The sequence below is a fragment of the Paramormyrops kingsleyae genome, chromosome 2, assembly GCF_048594095.1.
Source record: "Paramormyrops kingsleyae isolate MSU_618 chromosome 2, PKINGS_0.4, whole genome shotgun sequence".
Taxonomy (NCBI): domain Eukaryota; kingdom Metazoa; phylum Chordata; class Actinopteri; order Osteoglossiformes; family Mormyridae; genus Paramormyrops; species Paramormyrops kingsleyae.
The window spans coordinates 24,918,078-24,942,895 of record NC_132798.1 but is presented as its reverse complement, the minus strand read 5'-3'; the positions used below and the strand labels follow the sequence as shown (position 1 = coordinate 24,942,895).

General features: G+C 45.4%; 1 protein-coding gene across 2 annotated transcripts in view; it reads left to right on the top strand.

Annotated features, from left to right (window-relative positions):
• Nucleotides 1-24,304, top strand: part of ghra (growth hormone receptor a) — a 36,518-nt gene extending 12,214 nt beyond the window's left edge. For both annotated transcript variants that reach the window (XM_023802923.2, XM_023802922.2), the window contains exons 3-9: nt 9,190-9,322; nt 10,127-10,296; nt 12,917-13,095; nt 18,069-18,225; nt 18,371-18,461; nt 19,061-19,130; nt 19,473-24,304. In XM_023802923.2, coding sequence (XP_023658691.2) covers nt 9,190-9,322; nt 10,127-10,296; nt 12,917-13,095; nt 18,069-18,225; nt 18,371-18,461; nt 19,061-19,130; nt 19,473-20,468 — 1,796 coding nt within the window. In that variant the 3' untranslated portion in view covers nt 20,469-24,304. The remainder of the gene's footprint in view (nt 1-9,189; nt 9,323-10,126; nt 10,297-12,916; nt 13,096-18,068; nt 18,226-18,370; nt 18,462-19,060; nt 19,131-19,472) is intronic.
• Nucleotides 24,305-24,818: the final 514 nt, after the last annotated feature.

Sequence of the window (24,818 nt, the reverse complement as noted above, 5' to 3'; positions counted from 1 at the left end):
TTGGGACCCAATCAAGACAGTTAAGCTCTTTTTGAGTGTTTTTACAAGTTTTATACTTTTTTTCCTCTTCTCAGAATGGCTGCTGCACTCAGCAACTGAGTAAAGCTGAATGAAATTCCAGTTTACATTCGATTGCGTCAGTGTTTTCTCTAGCCAATTCTTGCCAGTTTCTTAGCTGTAGAGGTGGTCAGATCTACTGTCTCTCTAATTATGCCAGCTCACCTTAAAATCAAAGATCACCTCAGTTTGCGTTAGTGCATGTTGAACACTAGGGTTTCACTTTTAAGAAAATAATAGATAACACTTTACATTAACTGCAATTTCATTATGCATTCATAGAACATTCAGTGCACCTTCATAATGCATATATAAAGCATTCATTGAACATTTTTAAGCAGCATGTAAGTATACCTTAATACCATAACATACCTTGACAGCTTTAATATACATTAATAACAAACATTGTAAGGTAAACTTACATGCTGCTTATGAATATTATATGAATGCATTACGAAGATCCACTGAATGTTCTATGAGTGCATTATAAAGGCATTATGAAGGTATGTTACCAAATTACGGAAGAGGATTAGGCCACCATTAAAATATTATTTGAATTCGGACTTTTTTTCTCAGAATTATGACTTTAATCTCAGAATTCTGAATCTAGAAAAACTCAGCCAGGTAGTGGGCAGAAGCGAGACTCTAATGCCAGAGACGGTGGTCAACTTATCCAGCAGTGCCTCGTGAATCGGAGGATGACACCAAGTCACCTTCAAAAGAAAAGGGAAACATTAAATGGTGTGCAGTGCACTGCTAGGCTCCTGGAAGCAGGACTGAAGACCCATAAAGCGAGCAAGAAGCCCTTCATCACTGAGAAGCAGGGAGAAGAACCAGGCTGCAGTTTGCAAAAAACATGTATATTTTACATATTTTAAATTTTTTTCCAGAGCTGTATTGCTGTGAATCAGACTATAGGTCATTCTTAGCTACCGTCATTTTTTTGAAAAACGTCTGGCTTATAAAAGGCTTACATGTGGATGCAGCACAATCTGCATTACTGTCCTATAGGGGGAGCCTTTAAGTAAATCAGGGCATCTTGACTGGTTACTGTATATGAAGCACTTACATACTTGCTTCTGTTTTCTATAAATAGCAGATATCTGTATCCAAAGGGTTTAAGGTTGGATCTGTTTCAAGCTGGGTATTAAGTGATTTGGGCTAAGTACATTTCTCAGGGTTACAGCAGTACTGGCAAAAACCTAGTAGCTTAAACACCATGTCATTTTTGGTGGTATTTTGCTGAGGGAGCTGGGATCTGTGCCTTAGTCCAGATGATTGTAGGTTTGAATTTTGTGGCCAACAGAATAGTCATATTTTTGTTGGACCCTTGAAGTAAGGCCCTTAAGCCTAACAGTCAAGAGTGACTGGTGAATCCTTCCTGTCTTTTATGGTGAACAATGTGGTGTATATGAAAACAAACGATTCCTATGCACCTTATAGTGGCTAATATAGTTCTGATCTCATACTTTTTTTCCAGATGATTTACCATTTCTTCCACAAAACTGTTGAACTAAAGTCTTTTGGTTTCCATGCGTACATTCTTTGCATATCTATTGGAATACATCAAAAAATGAAGGAATTCACAAATTCTTAGCTCATTGCACAAGAAATCCTAATATTTCCTGGACAACTATTATCACATTCTACAAATGCTTCACCCCCTTCACATTCGACATTTGCCGTTTCGCCAGTTGGCCATGAACAATTAAACGGGAATAATGTTGCAGCCTACCAAAAGATCAGAAACTTGCAGAAGACACGTAAGCCAAAGACAATACTGAAAAATGATTTTATGTGACCCAAATCAATCTCATAGGCCGCATCTTTGTTTCAACAATCAGCTCTGCTCGCGTCCGTGGAATCTCACATTTCTCACAGTAACTTAAAATTTTTAGTGCTGTTAATTTCGTGGTTTTAATAATGGGCCCTAAACACAGTGTTCCCAGTCCTTACAGTAGTAACTTCATACACACAGGGGCATAATTTAGATGACATTTATATTATATAAAAAAAGATGGGAAATTACTAAGTAATTATGACAATGACCCTAAATATACTTCAAAAAATACTGAGCAAGACAATCCACTGGATTGGGAGAAGTTGGGAGAAGGTACCCTTCAGGTCTGGGAGACATAGAGCAGTTTATACATAAATAAAGACGTGTGCGTGTGTGTGTGCGTGCGTGAATGAAGAGTCTGCCTTGCAATGGGTTGGCACCTTGTCCTGGGTGATTCCTTACTTTGCACCTGTAGCTTCCAGGATAGGCTCCAGACCTACACGGCCCTGCATGGGACATGGATGGATTGACAAAGACTCTTCTCCAATTTTGCTGAAAAAAATAAGCAGAGGCGATGTCTGAGATGGTGTGTGGGCGATGTGCAAGAACTTGGCCAACCGAAGGGTCCATTTGCATTTATTTATTTAGCAGTGACTTTTATCCAAAGCGACATTCGATTGAGAAAGCTGGTCCATGGATCGGCTGAGGGGTCAGGGCCTTGCTCAACACTTGGGTATCTTACTTTATTTTTGTCCATCAGTCTTTTGGCTGGTCTTCTGTCAGGAGTCCAACTAGTTTGCAATTACATGCAGCTGACCAAGAGGTCCCTCTTTTAGCTCCATATTGTGCCGTCTGTGTTTCTCATTGGAAATCATGGATGATAGTTTGTTGACAACAACATAAACTACCCTTTATGCATTATTGTTGCTTTATTTTTAATCTGCAATGGGCTTTCTGATTTTTTATTTTTTATTTTTTTTTCTGTTGCGTAAAGAGGATCTTGTTCTGTATTTACCTGGAAGTGTAGTATTATGAAACACACAATTAAATGCTGTAGGAGCAGTTCTGAGGTCCCCAGATTCTGTGGGTGTAGAGACTACAAAGGAAGTAACAAGCATTTAACTGTTAATTACAAGCCGGCCTCACGCTCTGTGTTGATTGGTTGTCTGGTAGGAGTACACTAGACTGTCCTTACGGTCTTGCTGGCAGTTGGCCAGGATAGAGCCCAGTTTGAGTGTCGGAAGTCGTTGCCAACAGCTGTGTTCACCTCTGTACACGGGGAACAGCTGGCCGAACCCTTTTGCCCAAACCAGCCTTTTACTTTTAGTGCATTTGTTTCTTACACCAAAGGGGCTGTTTCTCCAGCCGGCTCCATGTGAGCATGCATGTCCTGCCATTAAACTCGAAAATAATTTTTTTTCCACCCCCCCCACAAATTTCTTCGAAATCGCTAGTGAACTCACTGGATTTCTAGGAAATTTGCATATGTTTCCTTTCTCCCCATTAGACCAATAAACAAGCAAGAGTGAAGATGCTTCTGGAAGACATTCCCAATATTTAAAGGCTCACCAGAGTGACTTTGTTGTTAAAGTCTGGCCCCTCTCTCGTCCGGCCATTTGGCCTCTCGTACGCCAGGCTTGGTCTCCGAAGGCCACTGGCTCTTTGCTCGGCCTCGGTTTTTTCTGCCCCCAGTTCCTATCGGATTATCCGCGAAACCTCACTGGCCGCCACTGCACTCTGTTTGCGCCCCACTGCCAGGGGAGCCCCAGTGGGGGCGGAAAGGTTTGCTCTGTGCCCTGGAACAGCCAGTTCCTGGGTGGGATGTTAGGTCAGGTTCTGGGAGCCCATTATGACTATTGGCCTATATGTACTCTGGCCAGTTAAGGCAGCAAACATTGTTGCTGCAATGCTGAGAGACACACATCCATGATCCTACAAAGAGGCTTTCGTTTCAAAGAGCCCGAATTCTTTTCCAAGGACCCGCTGCCTCAGGGGTGTTTGCAATACAGATACTCATAGACTTAATTAAATCTGATTTTTGTAAAGCTAATTTTATGTACATTCCCCTTGGATAATAAAGAGCCCTTTTGTATGTTACAGTGCCAGTATTTCTTTCCCTCGGCCATGCTGGAATAATTTCTGTAGTGCTGCTTGAATGAATTGTTGTTTTCTTATTAGAATGAATAATGCTTTACAGAATACTTCAGTGATTTGCTCAGTGCAATTATTATGTAAACAGCATAATTATTTTAAGATTCAGTAACTTTTTTGCAATTCCTTTATCAAGCAGTGCTCTGATTTTCCTTTAGTACTCTACTAAAATCAATAATGTTTGTAAGGATGTGTAATAGATTCTGGCATATTATAAAGTTTCACAGAATGTAATCACAAGGTAGAGGAGAGTCCCTATTCAGTACTAATGTTGTTCATCTGCCTGTTAAAATTAGTGGAATTTCCAGGGCGAAGGAAAATTCCAACAGGATCAGTGGTTCCCCCCCCCCCCCCCCCATTTGCAAGTCACCAAAGTTTTTGAATTGAGCGAGCATGATGCAGATCACCAGTGCTTTACTGTTTCTGTGTGCGTCGCTTTGCACGTTTGTGCACTCCTTTGCGTTTGGATGCAGGTGGACGGCTGTATGGGAGTTTCTGTGCACTTGGTGATACATGTCAGAATCCCCTTATACCCCAGTACCTGCTGATGGTCTGTATGACAGCACTGCCCCTGGGGAGGGAATAATGGAATCATGGGAGCCAGTGAGTGACCAGTGTGCCTGAGCTGTCTCACTAGTACACACCCTTAAATGAATCAGCATAATGTGTAACACTACTTCTGCACAAGGAGTTCCTTAATGATTTTAGTAAGGGTCAATTCACAATAGGCTGTTCATTATACGCTCTTAAAATCACAACTGCGGAGGCAAAGAACCCCCCCACGCAGCGATTTAACCTCCCCAGTGATTAAACCTTCCTGTTTAGTTTCAGTTCAATTTAAATCGTGTTGTACCAACCAGGCAAATCACATCAGTAAATCAATGGGATATTATATCTTAAATTCCAACTACCCTTACTTAAAATTCCTGAGTACTGTGTGTGTGTGGTTATAGAAAATTAATCAATGTCTTTCTGGCCAATTAGATTCCAGAATTATAAAGTATAAAATAACTTTGCTATTACGTTGATGTTTTAAAATTGGGCTGGTGTGTAACCTGATGTAATATGTAGTGTTCTATAGCTGTTGTAGTGTAACGGTGGTGTATGTTAGTTTAGGAGTCAGTCTGATTTGCTGTCTGAAGTATGCGCAGACATGCGCATCCGAGCACCGTTGCGTAACCCATGCGCAGACATGCGACATGGGCATCAGGTCCTCAGGCTTTGAAAACCCGTTCACCCTCTTTCCACCAGATTGAGATCCATCATTACTGCAATTTCCAGCTTAAATTGCAGAAACGTGTGTCCGGAGAATGATCATTTTTTTTTTCAAGTTTCCGCTTTCAGAGAAAACCCTCAGTGAATCTTTCAGCAAAACAGGCTGTTTAAAAAAAAAAAAATAATAATAAAAAATGCCAGCCAGCGAGCAGCCTGCAGCAGGGAGGGAGTGAGTCATCGAGCTGTTCCCTTCGGCCCTCGGATAATTACCCCAGAACATCTGTATGATGAGCCCAACAGCCTCTTGAACACACCATCTCATTTTGAATAATCGCCCTTATCTTTGTCACGTTGGGGGCTCTGCGTACAGTAACACTGATACCTACAGTCTAACATACATGTAACAGGCTTCAGCCATGTGCTGTGTATTATCTGTAGCATATATGGACTGTGATTTATTTTGTTCAGCATTTGCTATATCCACACAGCAAATTACTACCGGCTACTACAGGAACAGTATGTATGTGGGCTACATAATAGGCTTGGGTAAAAGTAGAGACATTTGGCTGTTTGCTACAGAGATGTTTTGTGCGGATTATTGACTAAATAAGAGAAATGAAATTTCCAAGTTCTTATCCTGATCAGAGTTGTAAAGAGGCTTAGAACTCATGCCAGCCAGCACCGGACAGGAGACTGGGGTACATCTTGGTTGGGATGCCAGTCTATTGCAGGGCACATACATACTGAAGGCAATTTAGAGAGATTAACTTGGTGGACAAGACCCAGAGTACTCAGAAAACCCATGCAAATGCCAGGAGAACCTCCCCCCTCCCACACAGACACAGACACACACACACACACACACACACACAAACCTGGGTTGTCCCCTGCCTTGCACCCATAGCTTCCGGACCGCCTGACTCTGAATAGAACAAGCGGTTTCAGAAAATGGATGGATGGAAATCTAACAGTGATGTTGTCTTAGTTGATCTTGTAGAAAAGACCAGTATTGGGAGGCTGTGTGCATTTTATGAAACTCAGAATGCTGAAAAATCAGGTTTGATTAGATCATTACTGTGACTGTGGTTTCTGATAAGCCACAGACTCAAACCTCACACACTCCAACGTGCATCTCTCTGTGCTCCCGCACTTATGGGAACTTGATGTTCCTGCCACCCGCTCCGTGATGGACAGCTGAATTGTTTGTGCTCCGTGATCAGAGCCTGGGTGTACCACCCTGCCCCTCCCCCCCCCCAACCCAGGCGTGATAAACGATGAAGCCATGCTCCTGAAGGCCACAATCGATGGCCCCCGTGCTCTGGGGGCCGAGTTGGCGGCATTGATTTCTGGGCCAGTGTAGGGGCCTTAATGCGGACAATTGACCGTCAAGACGGAAAAACAGGCCGTAGCGATGCTGCCTGTCTTCCTCGCGCTTTGTGGCTGCCTGCATTTCTCTGCGTTTCAGGCAAGTCTCCTCATCGGCTTCACCAGCTTAGAAAATACACAAAACAAACTTCTGCATCACCTCATGCAGCGCAGCCACACAAGCGCACCAGTGGAGATATATAGTCCCATGCAGCCGCAGGTTGTTTATGACAGCCCTTAAAGCTGCCCGCGCTGTAATACCAGCTGTAAATCTGTGTTCGGATGGCCGAGGCTGCTCCCGGGTGGTGCCGAGGTATGTAAACCAGTTCATACGCTGCTCTTAGCGTCCTCTTCATGTGTTTCTCCCCAGACACACTATAGAAGGCCTTTCTTCCATCCCCAGCAAAAGAAATTCTATGTAATTATGCAGAGAAATTACATATAATTATGGTAAAATTGATCACAAATAGTTGCCAGTATGTCTTCCATCCATCCATCCATCCATCCATCCATCTTCCAAATGCGTATGCTGGTCAGGGTCGCTGGTGGCCTAGAGGAGGCAGCACAAGGCGGGGGGAGCCCCCTGGATGGGCTGCCAGTCCAGGGAGGGGTGTTCACATGGACACACACGCACGGACACTATGAGCAATTTAGAGAGACCAGTTTGCTAAACCATGTCTTTTGGATGGTGGACAGACACCAGAGCACCCTGAGGAAACCCATTTGACACAAGAAAAACTTGCCTTCGAACCCCCACCCTTCGTTATTAATCAATTCAATATCTGCAATAAAAGTACATGTATAGGTATACAATATGATATATGGTGGAGATGGTAAACAATGCATTGGCCTTATGAACAAAATGTTGCTGCTTTTTCAGAGGAAGATTAACCTGGAGTGCTAAAAATGTATATAATCCACTTAGGTACATATCACTGCACATGCGTCTGCTTGGTAAATAAACTGGCTCCTTAAAGTTATTCCTTTCTGTGCTCCACCAGAAGATCAAGCCTCTGTCTCATTTCCTGAGCTTTTGTCTTGGACTCATCCAGGTCTGGAAATTAATTCTGCGCGCTCACTTGAGGAGAGTAATTTAGACTAGGGGTACAAAAATACTGGCCACTACCGTACTGGCTAGTAAAAAAAAAACGTGCATGTTGAATGCTTTTTTTTTTTTTTTTTTTTTTTTTTTTAGTAAACTAGCCCAGTTGACTGGTAACAGAAAATCTTGCGCTCCCTCCCCAGACTCATCACATTGACACAGCATAGCTCAATGCCACATATGTTCATCCTGGGTTATCAGTAGTTAAAAGCTGAAAACGGGGACGATAGAGATTTCAGACTAAGGAAGCGCTGAGTCTGAGTGTTTGTCAAATCCTCTGTACCATTTGCTAATAAAAACCTAAAAGATATTTTAACAATGTAGCCCTGGAGTGTCGAGCAAGAAATAATTATTTTTTTCATAAATATTAGTGACCCTGGTGCTGTACATTACATAACGGCGCAAAGGGAGTCAGCTTGGGAAAGATGGTAATCCATGTGTGTTTGTGTTTACGGCAGTAGGACTTAGATGCACCCTGGGTGCAGAGGAGACTTCCTGCGTTCGCCTTCGCTTGGAGACAGAGCCACTATTTACCTACCGTCTGGGCCGGCTTTCAGTCGATCGGGTCGAGTTTTGTCGAGCTCAGCAGCTTTGTACAGGAGGAATCCATCTTGCTGTCGGCGTTTGGTGTCGGTCGAGCCAGGAGAGCTGTATTATGGCATTACTGTCTTCCTGCAAATTGGATTTTATACAGCCGTCTCTAACTAGTGCGCTGTTTAAAGGTCACACTACATTTACATGCTTCTGTTCACAATAAAATGAAAAACTGAGGCATATCTAGCGCTCTGCAGGCCGGTTCTATCTGACTGTTTGCTTTAGTTATATGTCTTCAGGAGGTGGGATGGTGTGGGGGTTAGATATTTATGGCTGTGTGAAAATTTTACACACAACAGTCTATAGAGTGTACAGAGAATAGTGTGACAAATGGAAACATTTCCAGTCAGTGTCTTTTTCTTTGGGGGAAAAAGCACCTTGTTGAAGGGAAGTCACAGGAAAATGACCAGACTCGTTAAAGCTAACAGGATGGCAATCAGTGCAAAAATAACATCTCAGTGCAAGTGGTGTACAGAAAGGCATCTCTGATGGAACAACTCATCCAGCGCTGAAGTGGTTCAGGAGGCAAAGTGGGCCCTACCCAGTACCAGCTAGACGTACCTAATAAAGCGGCCACTGAGTGTGTCATGACATATTGTCATTATTCAAGAAAGTTTTTATTGTGTTCATTTAATGTAATTACAAAATAAGCCTCTGTCTGTACCTTAAAGTTTAAGAAAATGCTGGATGGTGTTTCTAAAATGTGAAAATAGTTTTTGAATCTTTTCTCCTTTGGTGGGGTTTTTAAACTACATAGCAAATTATTAAAGGGTATGAAGAATCCCTCAGTCTGTTCTCTCGGAATTCTAAGAGACTGTGTTGCTAAAGCAGGATCTCTCTTGGTTCCTTAAAGTGTCAAATCCACATGACCTCCTATTCCTCCGGTGTGTGTGATGCTCACTGACTCTTAATCTTTTCCCTTAAGCCCCCCTAGAAAGCCCCCATTTTACGGCCTGCCTCTCCCGGGAGCAGGAGACCTTCCGATGCTGGTGGAGCGCCGGAAGCTTCCGGAATCTCTCTCAGCCCGGCGCCCTGCGGGTGTTCTTTCTGAAAAAGAAGTAAGTGTGACACAGGAGCTTCTCCCTGACCATCTGTCCCCGGCATTAAATTCTAGCCATGCATTACTCGCACAGCTCTGCTGGGAAAAACAGTGGCAGGGCATTTAGCCGTTCCCCGCCTCTGCGCAGACACCGGCATGCACCAGGGCCGAATAACAACTCTGAAACAAACAGGACACAAGCTACGATGACCTCAGGAGGAAAACCGAAGCAGTAGAAAAACGACCTTTCTCATGACATGAAATTTTTATTTGTAAGACTTCTGCTCCTAAAATGAAAACCCTGTGTGTGATATTTTTATTGATTCCAGATTTTGTCACATGCAGTCATGCTGATATGCTTTGGCATGAAAATCAATTAATTTAGTCAAAAAGGGGGTAATCTGGTAAAACAAAGGGTAAATAGACGATAAATAAAAGGCCATTAAAATATTTATTTGCAATATTTATTGATTTTTTTAATTGCCACAAATGCTAATAATTGGGCAATGAATCAGTAGTGATCTGTTGAGGTCCAGCTGGAGCGTTAAACCTGGTCACATGCTTAGTGGATGCAGTGGATGAGTCTTACATCTTTCCACAGTCTGCGTGTCTCATTCTCCTGCTAAAAAACAAGATGCAGCGATAAAAAGTACATGTATAAATACAAACCTACATACTTAATTTAAGTAGTGTTAGAGATGTGTCACATAATGCATTATGGCAGACCTGCAGCCCCTGATGGACGTGAAGGGTCGGCAGGCTCGTGACCGATTCGCCGCTCCTCTCACACGCCGCATTCTCACACCCGCTCTCTGTTCGGCAGCTCCCTCTCCAGAACCTGGATGGAGTGCCCCAACTACACCGCCAGCGTGCCCAATGAGTGCTACTTCAACAAGAGCTACACGTCCATCTGGACCTCTTACTGCCTGCAGCTGCGCTCCCGCCACCACAATGTGACGTACGACGAGCGCTGCTTCAACGTGGAAGACATCGGTGAGTGTGCCTCTCTCCCGGCACGTCTGCGACGGGCAGCCTGCTGCGGGGCTTTGAGTGCGGACCTCAGGCTGTTTGGACAAACTCCGCCCTACACTGATCACTGGGGGTGCGGAGAATGGGCAAGTGACCTTACGGGATGGCATGCTCCTCTTGGGACCAGGCCTGTAGTCTGAAATCATGGGGTGTTCCGTGACCCTACCGATAGGGTGGGGGTCCCCCTAGATTTTGAGATGGGGGGGGTGGCGTTCAAACTCATAATTTTGCTACCTGTCTACGTGTTTGCTTGGGAGGTGGCAGACATTGACCGTCCAGCTGGCTCTCTGAAGGGTTCGCAGTGTCCCTACCATCGACACGTGCCTCTCGTTGACACAGTTCGATGTTCCACCAAGTTCTTGAGCAACACGGGGTTAGTAACTATACCACCTGATTTGCTGTTTGTCAGGCCAACCTGTACATTAAAAGAAAGGTCCAAGTTTCACCAACTAAATGATTTTGTTACAGAGGCATGTGTTTTTTTTAAATAAATACTTCAGATGAGGACATGTGGTCTACACGTGGGGTAAGCAGTCATAAGCGGAGGCGCTGCTGTCATTCCAACCATTTCATTGTAGCTATTTTAGTCCTGTTGTCATTAAGCGTTAATGATAATCCTGCTTTTTTTCCCCTTTACATAACAAAGTACCTAATTTGTCACCAGCTTTCAGGACTATATTGTGAACATGCAGGTAGTCACTTGTGTTTTGTTGCAAAAGAAAAACCTCACAGCCTGGCCTGTGGGGTGTTTGCCAGATAATTATTTGTGTTATCAGTGCTGCTTTGTGAGTATATTTATCCATGTTTTTGGTTTTGGTGTAGTTTCTGTAGGATTCAAGTTCATATGGTTATTGTTGCATGTAATCAACCATTAAATTGCCTCTTGTTCTATTTGAATTACATAAAGATTGAAATAAAATTAGCCGCAAGTAATAACTGAACAAACACAAAGTGAACACATGAAAAAAAGTCACCCCATTAAAAAAAATCCTAGTTATATGTACACAGTGATCCCCCGCCTATCGCAAAAGTTACGTTCCAGACCCGTCAGCGATAGGTGAAAATCTGCGATATAATGGGAGTGCAATAGCTGAACCGCGATATAGCGGGGGATCACTGTATTGTGAAAGTGCAAATTGCAGTGTACATAAGCTGCTGTTTCACAGTATAAAGGCCATCGTGAGGTTAACAGCAGTGAGCCAGGATGCCTTAATTGCTTCTGATGCTTTCAGTTTTTTATTTCTCCAGCTTCAATTTATGTGTTTATTTCTTGTAAATAGAAAATACTTCTGTTCGAAATGTGATTCGTTCACACTTGGAGGAAAAAATTTAAAAACGGAATGGATTTAGCACTGGGTCTTGTTTGTGAAAGTCTGTGCAAACAGAATGTCGTGACCTTCAGAGGAGTCTGGAGAGTGGGGAGGGGTGGGGGTGTGGTTTGGAGGGGCCAGTGGCAGTTGCACAAGCGACGGATTTCATCTTGAATACTGGCTGCCACACTTTCCAGAGTGAACTGCTGCCTGCTTCTGAATGCAGTAACATGGCTCTCGCTCAGACTGACAGGCTTGTCACTTTGTAACTGCCTGTCTCTCTGGTACTTGGGGGTTCAGGGAGGGGCAGTGCTTTAGCTTCTGGTACCTGCTGTACGGGTGCTTCATAATGGCAGCTAAATATGCTGTAACGTGGACTGCACCTCCGAACGGTTCCCCATCAGGAGAGAGCAGCTATTTTTAGAATAGCCAGAAATACCATAAAAGATTCTGACTTTGAAGGCCAAGAATCTTGTTTATTTGTTTATGTGCTTCTGAATTTATACATTTTTTAACATCGCATGGTGCCCTATGCCAGGTTCCCTGTCAGGAGAAGTTGGGATGAAGCGTTACTTGTTACCCAAAGCTTCTGGGTTTGCAGGGAATCACACCTCGCTGCCTTTGATTTGAGACTCTGTTCCTGAACCTTTTCCAAGAAGCATACGGCTACACAAACGGATAAAAAGTACAGAGTGTGCATCCTTCCAGAGTACAGTGGCTGCCGTTTGAGACTGAGACAGATTTACCAGACTCACCAGAGGGAGTCTGTAGGTGGCGCTCTCGCCTCATACCTCCAGGGTTGCAGGTTTGATCCCCACACCCCCTGCTCTGTGTATGGACTTTGAGAACTGTAGGGGTGTGGGGGCAGACCTATTTTGAAATTGCTACCTTTAGAAATATTAAAAATAATATGAGCGCCTTATATGCCTGTACACGTTATTTGACGGCAACAAATTAAAATAACATTTCATTTAATATAGTTTATTTTGGATAAGTGTGTGTTGGGGGGGAGGCAGGACAAATATGTCAAAAGAAATTTAGTTACCACTAGAGTGTCAGTGTGTGGACAGGCCCCGTCTCCCGGCTGCCCTGTGTCCTCCTGCAGCTCCTGGGATAAGCTACAGGTTCACTGTAACCCTGTTCCTGTGAGTTGTTTGGATGGAGATACCGTTAGTTTGGTAATGTCCGTTAAACGGTACGACAAGGTCACCGGCAGCAGCGGTGGCTCTGCCGCGGCCACGTGCTCAGCTGAGTCTCCCGCCCTTGTTCCCCAGTGCATCCCGATCCTCCCGTCAGCATGAACTGGACCCTGCTGAACGTGAGTCGCTCCGGGCTGCACTTCGACATCATCGTGCGCTGGGAGCCGCCGCCCTCGGCCGACGTGAAGGCCGGCTGGATGAGCCTCACCTACGAGGTGCAGTACCGGGAGAGGAACGCCTCACACTGGGAAGTGGTGAGTCACCGCCCTCCGCCCCGGCGTCCTAAACATGGGAGATCTGCTTTTAAATGGTTTCGGCTTTTCCGATACTGCAGCACGGCTGCGGTCAGAAATAACACCACTCCAGACCAGGGCCTTTTTGGGACGAAAGTTTTAGAAATTCTTTGTTATGAACTGTGCTATGAACAAATATCTGTCAGGACAGACAAGGCCTTATATGGATGAAGGAGGGAAACGTCTCCATTTTCACTGTTTTGACATTAACAGGCCCTGTGTCTTTCTTCATCTGTCACTGTAGCTTTCCTGTTCTGATTATCGCCCGGTCTCATGTAACGTCCTTCTGCGGCACCGCTAATGAAATTGCGCGAATCATGAGCGTGGCACTTATGTCAAACACTTTGAAGGCCCCGGGGAACCACAACATACGGGGGCCGGCGTGCAGTGGAGGCGGGGGGGGGGGGGTTTGCTTTTGCTTGTGGTTTTACCCGTTCAGAGCCGCGCACTTTGAAGTGGCCTGCAGTGATATGGAGGTGCGGGGTGGGGGGGTGGGGGGGGTTACTCAAGCTCCGGCTCGAGTTTCTGAGTCCTGCCCCACAGCTTGTTCTATTTACAATTGACACGAGTGCCAAACAGCTCCGTGTGTGTGTGTGTGTGTCTGTGTGTGTGTGTTTGTGTGTGTGTGGGGGGGGGGGTGATGGATCATGTTAGCGGAAGAAAAAAAAATGTTTTCTGTGCCAGACAAAGGCCCGGATGCGGATACATCTTGTTCTGTGTTACATCCTCCGTCTGAGTCGCACGGTTACGACTGCAGGGAGCCCCAGCCTCCGGTAGCAGGCCGGCCATTAAGTCGCTGCGCGGCTGATGTTGCGTGTAAAACGGCCCTCTGTCAGCCAAAGGCCTGCCTTCCTCAGAACGCGGCACTTCCAGGAAACGGGCCGTGAGATTGGCTGCGGCCGGCACCCCTTGAGCGAGCAGAAAAACACCTCCATGACTGCACGAAGCATTATCAGTAAAGTCGGCATCGTGCCTTGCTAGCGCGGAGGTCTGTGAGCTGTTCAGCATCTCCTGCATTTGTGCTGTTTTTACCCTGTTTGTACATGTCACCCAGAGCCAAGAAAGACACACTGTCCGTTCACTCAAACCGTACCTCCCCACACGGGGACGTGCCAGATGGTCAACAGCTGTCATATCTGGGTGGATACAGAAGTGTGGACACACAGAGACTGTCGCTGCAATCGCCAGAATTCCGTTAGCTTGCCAAAGTGGAACCTTATATAGCTACAGAAAAAATTGAGACCACTCTATATTTTTAAACAATTCTGCATTTTAAAATCCTGGTTTAATCCCGGTTCTGCTGTTAGAAAGTTATGCTGAGCAGCAGGTTGCTTCCAGGTTCAAAATTTCTAAGATACACAAGAATAAGGTGAAGCAGGAGACACTGGGAACGACCAGAAACCAGCCAGGTAGAGGGCAGAAGCGACGTTCTAATACCAGAAATTACTGTTTAATTATCCGGCAATGCCTCATAAATCGGAGGATGAAACATGAAGTGCAGATGTGGAGTGCACTGTTAGGACAGGATCGTTTCAGGCTCCTAGAAGCAGAACTGAAGTCCCATAAAGCAAGGAAGAAGCCCTTCATTAATAAGAAACATGGCTGCAGTTTGCAAAAAATGTGTATTATTCACAGAGGTACACCAATAAATTGAGAAATGAGTGAAACAAAAATTGTCCTGTGGTCTTAAAAATTTTCCCACGACTATGTATGATCATTTTTTCCCCCCCAAATCACCACTTTGTGTTCCACGGGAGTTTACACTTTCTCTGTGTGCAGTGTAGGCTTCCTCCAGCTCCCACAGTCCAAAGGTGTGAAGTCTAAGTCAGTGTTTCTCAGACTAGTCCTTGGGACCCCCAGAAAGTCAGGAGCTGGGAAGGACCAAAAATGTGAACTGCCTGGCGGAGAGCTGGAAAGGAGCAAAAACGTGAACTGCCTGGCGGAGAGCTGGAAAGGAGCAAAAACGTGGACTGTCGTGGGTCCCTGAGGACCAGGTTGAGAAACACTGGTCTAAATAGCCCTTGGTATATAATTGTCTCTATGGCTACGTTCACTGCAGGCCTCAATGCTCGATTCTGATTTCCTGCTCTGATCGGATTTTTTGTTTGCCTGTTCACATTACTCTTTTTTTTTTTTTTAATGTGGGCAATATCAGATTTCAATGTGAACGGTTCACTATACTGAACAGGCCCGCGTACGCACAAAACAACAAAGACGCAATGAAGCACATGCGCAAAAACAAAGACGTCACTTTATTGATTCGAAAACTGCCCGGTTACGATATGAACCTTCCAGTTTTGCCTGAATATTTTTCTTGTACACACTCATAATAAATGAGTTTGTAAATGTTTCTTGAATAAACACAATATTTATAAAATCATAAACACCAATCATAAGCACCAAGCCTAATCTAATTAATTAATGAATCTAGGCAGCTAATTAAACCCTCGCATTACAGTATAGTGAAGTTGATTCAAAGCTTTAATATGACATGCATAGCCTGCTTCCATGCAGTGGAAAACTAATGACTGTAAACACTATAATTCAGCATGTGCACTAAAACATACATACGTACAAAGACGATGTCTAAAAGAAGATCTATATCAGCATGAGCAGAGCTCGTGGCTAATTTAAACGAGACATGGAGCAGACAGTGCGCAACGCTTTCATGCTGCTATTTCTTATGTATTGCAAGTGTGTGGCCACCTCTCATTAGGAAGGTAATACAGTGTAATATGTTATAAATACCTGCTTAACTTCTGCTGTTATCAATACCTCGGGTGTGTTTTGGATCATGTAGGAACGTGTGCCACTGCCAGAGCTTTTAGCCAGTGACATGTCAGTAAGCAGTGCGCACAGGGTACTGCTGCGTCGGGATGCCTTCAGGGCCACTGCCAGAGCTTTTAGCCAGTGACATGTCAGTAAGCAGTGCGCACAGGGTACTGCTGCGTCGGGATGCCTTCAGGGCCACTGCCAGAGCTTTTAGCCAGTGACATGTCAGTAAGCAGTGCGCACAGGGTACTGCTGCGTCGGGATGCCTTCAGGGCCACTGCCAGAGCTTTTAGCCAGTGACATGTCAGTAAGCAGTGTGCACAGAGTACTGCTGCGTCGGGATGCCTTCAGGGCCACTGCCAGAGCTTTTAGCCAGTGACATGTCAGTAAGCAGTGCGCACAGGGTACTGCTGCGTCGGGATGCCTTCAGGGCCACTGCCAGAGCTTTTAGCCAGTGACATGTCAGTAAGCAGTGCGCACAGGGTACTGCTGCGTCGGGATGCCTTCAGGGCCACTGCCAGAGCTTTTAGGAAGTGACATGTCAGTAAGCAGTACGCACAGGGTACTGCTGCGTCGGGATGCCTTCAGGGCCACTGCCAGAGCTTTTAGCCAGTGACATGTCAGTAAGCAGCTCGCACAGGGTACTGCTGCGTCGGGATGCCTTCAGGGCCACTGCCAGAGCTTTTAGCCAATGACATGTCAGTAAGCAGTGTGCACAGGGTACTGCTGCGTCGGGATGCCTTCAGGGCCACTGCCAGAGCTTTTAGCCAGTGACATGTCAGTAAGCAGGGCGCACAGGGTACTGCTGCGTCGGGATGCCTTCAGGGCCACTGCCAGAGCTTTTAGCCAATGACATGTCAGTAAGCAGTGTGCACAGGGTACTGCTGCTTCGGGATGCCTTCAGGGCCACTGCCTGAGCTTTTAGCCAGTGACATGTCAGTAAGCAGTGGGCACAGGGTACTGCTGCGTCGGGATGCCTTCAGGGCCACTGCCTGAGCTTTTAGCCAGTGACATGTCAGTAAGCAGCACGCACAGGGTACTGCTGCGTCGGGATGCCTTCAGGGCCACTGCCAGAGCTTTTAGCCAGTGACATGTCAGTAAGCAGCTCGCACAGGGTACTGCTGCGTCGGGATGCCTTCAGGGCCACTGCCAGAGCTTTTAGCCAGTGACATGTCAGTAAGCAGTGCGCACAGGGTACTGCTGCGTCGGGATGCCTTCAGGGCCACTGCCAGAGCTTTTAGCCAGTGACATGTCAGTAAGCAGTGCGCACAGGGTACTGCTGCGTCGGGATGCCTTCAGGGCCACTGCCAGAGCTTTTAGCCAGTGACATGTCAGTAAGCAGTGCGCACAGGGTACTGCTGCGTCGGGATGCCTTCAGGGCCACTGCCAGAGCTTTTAGCCAGTGACATGTCAGTAAGCAGTGCGCACAGGGTACTGCTGCGTCGGGATGCCTTCAGGGCCACTGCCAGAGCTTTTAGCCAGTGACATGTCAGTAAGCAGTGTGCACAGGGTACTGCTGCGTCGGGATGCCTTCAGGGCCACTGCCTGAGCTTTTAGCCAGTGACATGTCAGTAAGCAGTGTGCACAGGGTACTGCTGCGTCGGGATGCCTTCAGTGCCACTCGGAAATTACAGTTTTATATTTTAATGTTTACCATTTCCAGCGGGTGGCACTGGGAATGGTAATTGCCACCCTTTTGGCTCCGCCCCTGCATAAAAGTCGCATGAATTCCGATTTCGCTGTTCAGACTGAGGTCGCATTGCAAAAAATCAGACTTGTATCCGATTTATGTCCACATTCTGAAGTGGCCCAAATCGGAATTGAAAAAATCGGATTCCATGTGACTTGTGTTCATGGTCATGAAAAATGTCACATATGAGCAAAAAATCAGATTTGGGCCACATTTGTCCTGCAGTGTGAACGTAGCCACCCAGTCCAGAGTCTTCCTGCTGTGTGTCTTGGGCTTCCTGTGAGAGGCTCCCCCCCCCCCCCCCCCAGGAACTTAAATTGGACATAGTGTGTAAGGAAGACGGATGCACTTCCTCCATCTATCAAAACCCCAGTCGTTTCTTTATGCTTATGTGTGAAACCTTAGAACCACCCTGACACACCCTAAACCGGCTGGCCTCTCCACCCTGTCCCCCCTCCCCCCCCCCCCCCAGCTCGACCTGGAAACCTCCACCCAGCAGTCCGTTTATGGCCTGCACACCAACATGGAGTATGAGGTCCGGGTCAGGTGCAAGATGCGAGCCTTTGACAACTTTGGACAGTTCAGTGACAGCATCTTCGTCCATGTGCCGGGGAAGGTGCATGGTAAAGGTGAGACCCCTAGGGGGCGCCGTTCTGCCGCTGGAGCGCTCAGCAGCGTGTGCCATTACGTCAGGAGATTCCTCGGGATTATTACATGCCGTTCTTGGTTATTTTAAAAATCATCTGATTTAGTGCTCCGTCTCTGTTCCACCAGAATCCACCTTCCCCGTGACGGTCGTCTTCATCTTTGGAGTGGTGGGGCTAGCGATCCTCTTCCTGCTGATCATCTTCTCTCATCAGCAGAAGTATGAATTTCTCTGATGAAGCATTTCTGTATGCCTCTAATTATTACTAATTATTCGCATATAATCAAACATTTGTTGGTAAACAAACACATTTATATGACAGCTGCTATTTGGGAATTCTGTAGGGTATGAATTACCCATTGAAAAGTTTGACACCATTTCATCCTGTAACCCAGCGTTGCCCAATCTGGTCCTTGGGGACCCACAGTTAGTCCATGTTTTTGCTCCCTCCGAGATTCCTGCCAGATAGTCCTAATTTTTGCTCCCTTTCAGAAAGCCAGAATATCCAGAGGAAACAAAGATAACACGCAAACCACACATGTAGAGTGAGGGCAGGATTCAAACTCTCCTGGCTTTGATATTTATGATTTTGAACATTTACAAAAAAATTACACGTAATAAATCAGACAAAGAATAAATTGCAGTGAAATCCTGGCAAATCATTACTTTAGATTGTTACTTGGTGGTCTTCTTAAGAGCTTCACCCAAGTAACGCCTCTGTAGAGTCTGGTCCCTTTGACAGCCAACCAAGAGCATCCTGCAATCCTGCATGAGGCCGATGTTTGAGTCCTCACTCCCTCCTCAATGTCTTCGCTCAGGTTGATGGTGATTTTACTGCCCCCAGTGCCAGCTCCAAAAATCAAAGGGATTGATCCGGATCTGCTAAAGGTTGGAATTTTGACTTCATTTTTATATTGAATTATGTTTGCATGTGTGTGTGTGTTCATACAAAGAAAACATGGGCTATTTTGTTAGTAAGATCCAAGTTACAGAGTATTTAAGATCTGATATAAAGTGACTTATGTATTTAAAGGTGACTTTGTGATGTAAAGGTAATTATGCGGTATGATGCACTTTTGGCTTTGATGTTAAGCACTATAAGGTGATGAAAGTGTTATTTAGTCCAGATATGGCGTCTGCCTACCTGTTGCACATGTTTCCTTGCATGACGAGAGCAAAACGCAGAAATCAGGCAGTAACTCACGGAGAACCTCTGTGCCCCGTCCACAGAAGGGGAGGTTGGATGAGTTGAGCTCGGTCCTCAGCAGCCATCCGCTCTGTAAGGCGGAGATGTACCGCGAGGAGCCCTGGGTGGAGTTCATCGAGCTGGACCTGGAGCGGATGGACGCGGCCGAGAAGACTGGCTGTTCGGACACGCAGCGGTTGCTGGGCCTGGTTCCCCACCTCGGCTCCTCCCACAGGCTGGCGGCCAAGGACGGCGATTTGGGCCGAGCCAGCTGCTACGAGCCCGAGCTGTCAGAAGCCGACCCCGCGGTGGCGGCGGCTTTCTGCCTGAGACCCCGCGTGACCTCCCCAGAGCCGCAGAGCGACCGCCCCGCCCCTGATGCAGGCCCCGCCCCTGATGCAGGCCCCGCCCCTGACGGCGAAGCTGACGGCCGGCCCGTCATCCAGACACAGCTCAGCACGCAGAGCTCGGTCAGCATGGACTTCTACGCCCAGGTCAGCGACGTCACCCCCCTGGGCGGGGTCGTGCTCTCCCCTGGCCAGCAGGTTAGGGGGCCGGGGGAGAAAGGCGAGGGAGGAGATGGCCAGCCCCTAAAAAATCAAAAGGAGGGGCAGAAGAAGGAAGGAGAAGGCGGGGTGGAGAAGGAGGTGCCGCTCCCACTGCTAATCGTAGCCCCTGACAGTGGAGCATACACCTCAGAGCTGGGTAACCGGCAGATAGGCAGTGACTGCTCCCGCCGAGAAGCCTTCCAAGACCCCCCCGCAGAAATGCCACAGCCACCCCCCGAGAAGAACGCCGTGGAGCAGTTTGCGCTCATTGTGCCCCCCGCAGGGGAGTATCAGAGTCCCTACTTCATTCCCCCGACACCCCAGCTACCCCCTGTTGCAGACTACACTGTCGTGCAGGACGTGGACGCACAGCAGAGCCTCCTGCTCAACCCCAGCACCCCACCGCCCCCCAGCATGGCCCCCGTGAAGCCCCCGCCAGCAATGCCTGTGGGGTACCTCACGCCAGACCTCCTGGGGAACATCTCGCTCTGAGCTGCCCACCTTGGCCAAGCCCCCCGCTGTGGGAGCAGCCCAGGAATGCGGACGCTGGACCTCACACACACACACACACACACACACACACACACACACACACACACACACACACACACACACACAGACCCGCTCTGCATCTTACACCAGTGAAAACCAAGGGCCTACAGACAAACACTAAATGCCGGACTAAACATCAGGGAGCCAGTGCATTGGCCTGGAAGTACAAATGTTGGTTCTTGACCACTTGTGGCACTGGTTTAAGTTCATCCTCTTGAGAGAGGGAGTTCTTCAAGATTATGCACAGTACAGTTTCATAGTGGGGAAAATGGTGTCACAAGTATTACTTAATGTTGACACATATTTGGTTTTCTTTTAATGCTTTTTTTTTTTTTTTTATTATTATTACAGAATTACACATGCTGTTTACAAACATAATATACGTTAACCGTAACAAAGTGTTTGTTACCCTGCCGTACTTTGGTAAAAGACGCTATAGCAGTTCAGTATTTTCCCTTCAGATCTCACTAAGCATGTCTAATAAGCTCTAAAACAGCCTTAATGTGAATTCATTTGCCATAATTTGCGATAATTGCAGATGGGATGTAATGTTCCTGCAGTGTTCATGTTTTGCTGTGGAAACATTTTATTGTGCCACGTGACCCCCGGCAAGGTCGTCAGTGCAGAGTAGCATACTTCTGTGGCCAGATGCTGTTTATCTGAATCTAAAGAATGCAGTGAATTGGTTGAGTTTTTCTTTTCAATCGAATTTCCCCCTTAAGAGGAATAGTATCAGGAAAGTAGTTTTTTTATATGAATAGGACTGGTGCCTATATTGCTTTTTTATTATTACACTTATAATGTTCAGGGTAAATATTAGTTGGAACACAACAGCTATTAAAAGCAACATAATGTCATAATGTCACCCAAACAACTCAACTGAAGGGATACTTATGTATGTGTGGACGGCATCGTCTAATGAAGGTTGTACTTTCTGTATTTGTATATAAACCTGCTCACCTTCATTAAGCTTGGATCAAATGATGCAAAATCTAACAGAAAAGAACAGATCTGATGCACTATCCCGGTGTATCTGCAGCAGGGCAGAAATAATGGTGCATCTCTGGGGTCAAAGGTCAGAATTATTACGTTTATAGACCTTTAATAGGGAAATTATCTTTCATGCAACAACATGCAAACAAAAAAAACCTTATTTGTCCTCTTACTGTGACTATTTGCAAAATGCGTAATGAAGTGAGGTCTTGTTTTTTGATATTAATTCACAGAGATGCCGCCCCTTCTCCGTGTGACAGTGTCGAATGTACCAGCAGCGTGCGGTAATGAAACACAGCATTATAGTGACCTGGCTGCCAAGTGTACGTCTGTTTATGATGACCTAGTTCCACTCGACGGCCTTATTACGCTCAGCTCTTGATAATGGAAAATGCTGCTTAAGTCTTAAGTCATTATTTGTAACTTGCGTTACAATGGCAGTAATTACAAACTGGAAAGCAGTTTTTTTTTTTATATGCCAAACTTCATGGAGCTGTATGCAAGGTGCACAGAGTCACATCCTCTGTGTTACTTAGGCTGTTAGGTAGGGTATGGTGCCTGGACAGCATTCAGGGGGCCAGCGATTCGTGACCCTCCACGCGTTTTCTTTGTGCTCCGCCCTTTCGGACAAATACGGGCACGGCATCCATAATTCGGAGAGTTTGGCCTCGAACTTAGTTGCCGCGGTTATGAGGGATGCTGTCATTAGCCTGGGGTGGTCCCTAGATTTCTGATAGGACCCCGACTCAGATGAGAGGCAGATGGGTTGACGATACGTACATTAGCGAGAACTTTACAGTCACTTTGCCTTAAAGCCACGTAAATTAATATGTAGCATGAAGTCATACAAAGTGTTATCACATCATGTTAGTTTGGTAGATTCATTTTCCAAAGTTAATTCTCTTCATCTTATGTATAGATATAGTATATTATTTATCTCTAGAGGAATGTTTGTACCCAAAGAAGGATCCAACTGACCTATATGTAAGCTTGTGGAAGAATGGGTTTTTGATATGCCAATAGGCCAATATTTTTTTTTCGAATTCGAATATTTAATGGAGTACTTTACACAGTTGATTATTTGCTTTAAATGTGTTTAAAATCTATATTCTGTGTTACTAGACTACCAGATTCAAAGAGAGTTCTCTCTTCATATTATCTTGCGGATACAGAAGTGTGGCTCCTGAAAATGGCACGTGTGTTTTTTTTGTGTGTAATTTTTGTAGTCTTTGTCATTAAGGCTGTTATAGGCTGGGTGTCCGCAGGAGAAGGAAGCGTGTCCACTGAGCTTTCGGCTGCTGCGTTGGCAGCGCGGCCCGACCCAGCGCCGTTTCTGCCTTAAATATGAACGCGATCGGCTCCTCAACGCTGCTGTTGCTCCCGCTGCTATTGCTGCTGCCAAAACCAATATGTCCACATTTACAAAGACATGTCTTAATATATCATTATAGATTTGCAACGTCTGTATTTCAGCATATGCTGTATCCTATTGTATGGTCTCTGGTAAGCAGATGTCTATAGCTTTAAAAAAAAAAAAAAAAAACCTAGATGCATCTGTATATGAAGTATATAAAGATCTAACTATTTTGAGAACGAGCGAAGTTAATATTTCAACTCATTATGGAGAGTTACTAATCTTGAATTATTATTGTTTATTTTTTTTCCTGCTAGAATGAACCGTTTGGCATTTGCCAGCGTAATGTAGCATCCTGGAGCTTTTAGCCTGATTCTAGTAAACAGCAAGACGTGCTGAGTAGAAGTACGAACGGCATCCAGGCTGAGCATGTGGTGATATCTGAAGGATTGTATTGGAAATGAAATCATAGCTTGCCTTTGGCGCATTTTCAGTATGCAAAATAATGTCATTTATGTATTTTTTGGTACAGATTAAACAATTACTCGAATATAAACCATGTCTTTTTACCATCTGGTACACGCGATGAATTTATTTCTGCTTGAAGTGAAACTACAATATATATCTGTATATAACGTTTTAAATGCCCTCAAGTTAGGTGGGGGTGGGGGAATTAAAGTGTTGTACAAGTTTACATTCCTGGGTGTCAATCAGGAGGGGAGAGGGGGTGTCTTTGGGGTGAGGGTGAAGAGGTCCTAGATCTCTGAATTTATTCAGCCACTGTCAACATCTAGCACTGCGTTTGTAAACCGCTATCAGAATGAGTCAAAACTGGTCATTGTGTTTCTGGCCATGCACAGCTGTCCAGAGCTGTAGATCATGATTTTTTTTCCATCCACAATATCTGTTGAAACAGAGCTACATTGTATACTTTTTGTGTCAATTTGCCATTCAATATCACTGGGACACAAAAATGCGATCTTTCATGTTTATTTTAAAGCCTTTGTGTGAAATGCTCTTTTCTATTCTGTTGGCTGCTAGTCACCTTTTAGAAAATGGCTTTCATCAGGTGCAACATGTTGGAAAAGATTGCTATTGTTTTTATTCTTGCTGTTACCGTTATTTTCCTTGTATAATGACATGGTACATCTTATGATTGGGTGACTGTTTATCTGGGTGGATAACTCTAGCCCAAAGACTGAAGCCTGGTGTTAAATGAAGATTTCACCCACCCTGGAATGAGTCAGAAATGGGGCCTAACTTGCCACAAGGCCTCCCTTTCCTGGGGAGAGGGGCACTGATGCTGGGAGCATAAGTGGGTTAAGTTTGTATTTTTTTCCCCCTGACTTCAGTCACCATCTTTGTTTATATTTGAGTGTTATAGCATTTTATTTTCTTAAGTACCCAATAAATGTATTTCTTCTCATCACTTGTGTTTCTTTTAGGTTTTTATAGGTTAATAAATAAATAAATAAATAAATAAATAAAAAACTTACAGCCACAGGGATTCTGGAGGATGCAGTGGAGATATTTATGGTAGTGATGGCCAAATTAAGCTTTATGAACCATTAGCTTTATTTTCTGACACCACTTGATGGTGCTCTATTCAAAAAAGGTCTGACTTCATGCCCTAAAGCAAACCAAGAGCACCATCTGGTGCGGTGAAAAAATACGGTAAATGGTTCATGAAGCTTCATCGGGCTGTCATTAATTTATTGCATTCTCAGGATGTATCAGATGAGCAATTTAAAAACCTAACGAATCAGAAACCTCTCAAAGCCAGATGATCGCTCCTGGTCTGTCCCAAATACGCATATAGAGTGATGCTGCTTTACACAATTACCGGTTAGGTTCAGGTGCGTACAGCAGCTTGTGCCACGACATCGCCCCTTCTCCAAAAACATCTGAACCCTCTTCTGCATCTTATGTTTTAATATGCTGAG